We start from the raw sequence: 4,829 nt of genomic DNA, 5'->3' as shown, positions 1-4,829 counted from the left end.
CAACGAATCATTCTATTCTTTAAAATGAGTTATTACTATAACCCTAGAGAGCACAATACCGCGGACTATGTGGACTATTGCCGAAATCAGGCCGGCGGGGGTTTGCCAGGCTATGCCGGGGGAGGGGTTATGTACGGGGCAGGGTTAGGAGGACTTTTCAGAGGTTTGTTCAGGATGGCCATACCTCTGTTAAAAAGAGGATTTAGCATCGCGAAACCCCACCTAAAATCCGCCGCTAAAAATATAGTATCCGACGTCGTCTCAAACGTATTGACGCGGGCGCATAGCAATAATGCTAATGCTCAAGACGGATCTGGGCTGATGGTCATGGCACGTAAGAGAATGTCTAAACCACCGGGTGTGAGGAGGCGTGGTCAATGGGGTAAGAAGAAGAAGAAGACAACAAGCGGAACAAGGAAGCGTCCAGTCATACGCAGAAAGCGTAAGAAGTCTGTTAGTCGAAAAGCATCTGTCAACAGATTCGTAAAAACCATATTCTAACATGGCGCTACTACATCGTATGTCGGGAGAATGCATCAAGTCCGAGCTGGACTTATTTACGGTCCCTCTGACACAGACAGTTATTGAGAAAAACGGCTATTTAGAAGTTGCCCCTTTATCCGCCATATCGGACACCGCTCCCTTAGAGTTTTTTATCGCAGGCAATGGCGATGATTATGTGGACCTAAATAACACGATGCTCTATCTACGCCTGAAAATCACGAGACCTAATGGAGCGGACATCGTACATCCTGCGAGGGTTGCCCTAATAAATTACCCCGGAGCCACAATTTTTTCACAAGTCGACGTGACCCTAGGCGATCGTCTGATATCACAGAGTTCGAGCACCTACCCTTACCGTTGCATCATAGAGAGTTTGATCAACTACAGTAAAGATGCGTTGGAATCTCTTTTCTCTGCCGGACTGTTTTACAAAGACACTGCCGGTCACATGGATGTGAATGACCCCGTAGGCCGTAACGCGGGGTTGACGAAGAGATCGACCTACACCAGCGAAAGCAAGGTGGTGGAGCTGATGGCCCCTATACACAGTGATATATTCTTTCAAGAAAAACTTTTGTTGAATGGAATTGACATCAAGATACGCCTAATTAGAGCAAAGGATGAATTCTGTCTGATGAGGTGCGATGATGTGGCTTACAAAATAAAAATAGAGTCGGCGTCCCTATTTGTCAAGAAAGTTGCCGTAGCACCTCCGGTGAGACTGGGGCACGCCCAGGCGTTACTCTCGACAACCGCAAAGTACCCCATAGATAGGGTGGTTCTAAAAAATTTCTCCATACCTGAGGGTACACGCGTTTCAAATCAAGAAAATCTGTTTTTAGGGACCCTACCAAAATCTATCGTCATAGCCATGGTCGACAATGACGCATTCACCGGTTCCTACGAAAAAAATCCATTTGCATTCAAACATTACGATCTGGAGTTCCTGGCCGTCTATGTAGACGGTCAACAATTCCCCTCAAAGCCTCTACAGCCTAATTTCGAAGCTGGTTCGGCAGTGCGTGAATTTTATCAGTTGGCGATGACGACAGGAAGACATCTTAAAAACCAGGCACTCTCTATCGACAGGGGTGATTTCCTGAACGGATACACGCTTTACGCATTTAATATTACGCCTGATGAAGACTGTGGTCAGCACATTTCTCTCATCAAGTCCGGGAATATCAGACTCGAAGCTCGATTCAGACAACCGCTGCCGAATACCGTTAATTTATTAATTTACGCCGTATTCGACAGCATCATTGAAGTGTCTAACCGGAGACAAGTACTAGTCGATTACTACTGAGATGAATACTCTACAACTCACCGCGATCATGGATAAAATTACATGCAGGACTCATTTTCTCGGCGTGCTACCGAGCGATCAACTACCCGAAAAACCGCTTAGGATCTTACCGTCGATGGCCGTCATAAACACCCACCCTGCTCGGCTACCGGGAGAGCATTGGGTTGCCGTTTATTTAACCCAAGAGGGAGCCGCTTGTTTTTTCGATAGTTTTGGCAATCCGCCCAACAGCCCTCGCTTTCCAATCTCCATCAATAACTTTTTAACGGCCAACAACGTCGACGTGTTATATTCCGACAGACGTGTCCAGGATTTTTCATCAGATACCTGTGGTCAGCATTGTGTGTTTTTTCTGTATCATTTAGTCAGAGGTTACGACTATAACCATGTGATGAAACTATACAGCGATGATTATATCAAAAATGATAAAATGGTGTCCCTCTTTGTAAAGAGATTAAGACCGCATGTTTGTAATGATAAAATGTTATCCTGTGTTCCCTGTGTGCAGACGTGTTTGACGTATAAATAAAAAAAGCTTGAAACCATTATATATTTTTAGCGTCTTTTATTTAATCTATTTGTTAAAATTCCAACCATCGCTTTCGTTTGAGAGCCGGCGATTTAAACACCGAGTCTTCGGGGTTTGGAACCGTGTAAGGCGAATATCTTTGTGTCTTTTTATAAGGTCTAACACGGGGAGGGCTGCCGGGTTTACTCTTTAGAGACTTAATCTTGCGTCTGACCTGCTGATTCGGTACTGTAGAAAATGGAATGTTTAATTCGGCAAAGGCACGTAGAAACTCCGACCATCCTCGAGGTCTCCGTTCATCCCTAATGTTTTGCGGTGCCGTAACATTTTTTAACAAATCGACCATGTGCGACCCTTGTACGGCTTTACCTCTGAACACAAACTCCCCCGATTCGTTCCACGCACTTAGCACTTTAGCTTTAGACATCTTGTCTAATATGTATCTGCTGTTTTTCACACTTCTCGAAGGTACGTTCTTCAGAACTTCATCGACAATGTCCTCCCCCTCAGCTCTGCCGTCTTCGACATTATTATCATCACCCGCTGGTTCGTCTTTATGGCTGAGATCAGTATTGGGTAGCGAAAGCGTTAAAACACTGCTCTCATGATCGCCTTGTTTAACGATGGTCAAAAACCTACTCAGGGTATTGGTGTAAAGTTTGGCTTTTTCGTACGGATTCAAGTCAGTGCGACGTAAAATATTTCTTATGCCATCATCCAAATCGTTCTCCACGCTCCGTTGAATGTTCTCGCGAACATTTTCACTCTTCATCTTATCCAGTTGATGGTGCGGAACTAAATACATCTTCTCGGCATACTCCATCCTATCGATTTGCTATTAAGCTTGATATAAAGGGTACTGCGACGCTTAGAAGCGGCAATAGGAATCCGCCCTTCTGGTTGAAGACTCGTTTCTTGGCCGTAATGCCAATTTTTTTATCGGCTACAAATTTGATTTCGGCTTTTCTCTTTTTCAGTTTTTGGTACTGTTGCCTATTGACCGGGATGGTACCGTAGAGGATGTTAAGCGCCACTTCACACAACGCTAAAATGAATTCGTCGGACGACGATTGTAAAATAAGACGTCGCTGTTTAGGACTGGATTTATGTAGCAGTTTTAACACCGGCAGATGTTTACAAAGTCTGGCGGACATGACGTTTGATCACGTTCTTCTTCTTTTCGGGATATAAACCACTTGACGGTCAGAAAGCAATCTTGTTCTGAGACGGTACTGCTCCGGAGTTTTTGCTTTATAGTCTATCATTAGGTAGCCGAAAGGACGGTCGACCGCGTCGTGATAACACTCCATAAAGTATTTTGTGTTTCCCGGGTACATTTGACGTCCTAGCATCGCTACTTGATTGACGTCCCGAGGATTTTTAAACAGTATCATATAATTGGTGTTTAAGCTTATGGTTCGGCTGGACTTACCCTGTGCAAATAAATTTTGCACTATGTAAATAGAACTGAGATTGCGGTGGTGACAGTATTGCGTAAAAACCCGTTGAAGCTCCACGTTACCACTAGCCTGCTCCATTAAATCATCCACCACGAGCAGGTTTGTCTTGGTGACAGGCAGTAAATCATCATCATTCAGAGTCTGGGGTATTCCTTGCACAAATTTAATGTCATACAATTGAAGTAAATCATCGTACAAAGTCTGCCAACAATCATACAACCAAACAATGTTTTCAATTTTCTTGGAAATGATATTCAAACCTTTTTCCAACAAAAGTTTTACAAAATAAGACTTTCCAGAATTTGATGGGCCGCTCACGACACAAGAGAAAGGGTGTTGAAGTCTGAAATCAAAATCGGAAACATCCTGAGAGCCTCTTTGCATCATCTGATCAGTAGCCATAAGGAAGCGTGCTAAAGTCCTGTAAAAGTCTACGTTTATTGTACACGACCTTGAACCTTTTAACGACTGATTTGTTGTGCAATGTGAGAGACTTCTTATTTCGCAAAATGTTTTCGCTCTGAGCCAGGATGTATTTGGATCTATCATGCGACGTCACATAGCTGTCAACCAGACCAATCAGGGATTCGAGACAGAATTTTTAGCATTCAGGGTTATCCCTTTAGCTTTCATACACACTTTACCTTTGGCCGTGGCAAAACCGTACGATTTGGGACCGCTCGACGAAAATTGAGTTATAAAATCCCCATCGTCCAATTCGCTAGTCAGATCTCCTAAATAATCCCCGAGAGGAGGCTCCCAGTCCCCCTCCCTAGACACAAAAATGACACTATCTGTGTCAGAGTATAGCAATCGGTTGCCGAGTCTGTCCATCAATTCGTACAATTCCAGTCGGGCGTGCGCGGTGGTAAAAGCACCTAAAAAAACGTTTACGTCGCGCGCCTTGCAAACATCCTCTTTGGATGGTTTATGCTGTACGAGCGCTACGTCATCTGAGACGAATGAGAAATACGTCAACGTGTCGGTATTGCCAAAAACAATTCTGGTGAAATCGTCGGGGTCGTTCACC

The 4,829-nt window shown here is 44.2% G+C and overlaps 1 protein-coding gene across 1 annotated transcript; it reads left to right on the top strand.

Annotated features, from left to right (window-relative positions):
• Nucleotides 1-502: 502 nt before the first annotated feature.
• Nucleotides 503-1,810, top strand: LOC311076607 (uncharacterized protein F54H12.2-like; the record flags this gene model as incomplete). Its single annotated transcript, XM_084104942.1, has 1 exon — nt 503-1,810. The coding sequence occupies one exon, from the start codon at nt 503-505 to the stop codon at nt 1,808-1,810; it is 1,308 nt and encodes a 435-aa protein (XP_083961068.1).
• Between the last annotated feature and the right edge of the window lie 3,019 nt (nt 1,811-4,829).

Source organism: Abramis brama, assembly GCF_963993115.1.
Source record: "Abramis brama genome assembly, chromosome: 25".
In the NCBI taxonomy this organism is placed as follows: Eukaryota; Metazoa; Chordata; class Actinopteri; order Cypriniformes; family Leuciscidae; genus Abramis; species Abramis brama.
This window is presented reverse-complemented; position numbering and strand designations above follow the sequence as displayed.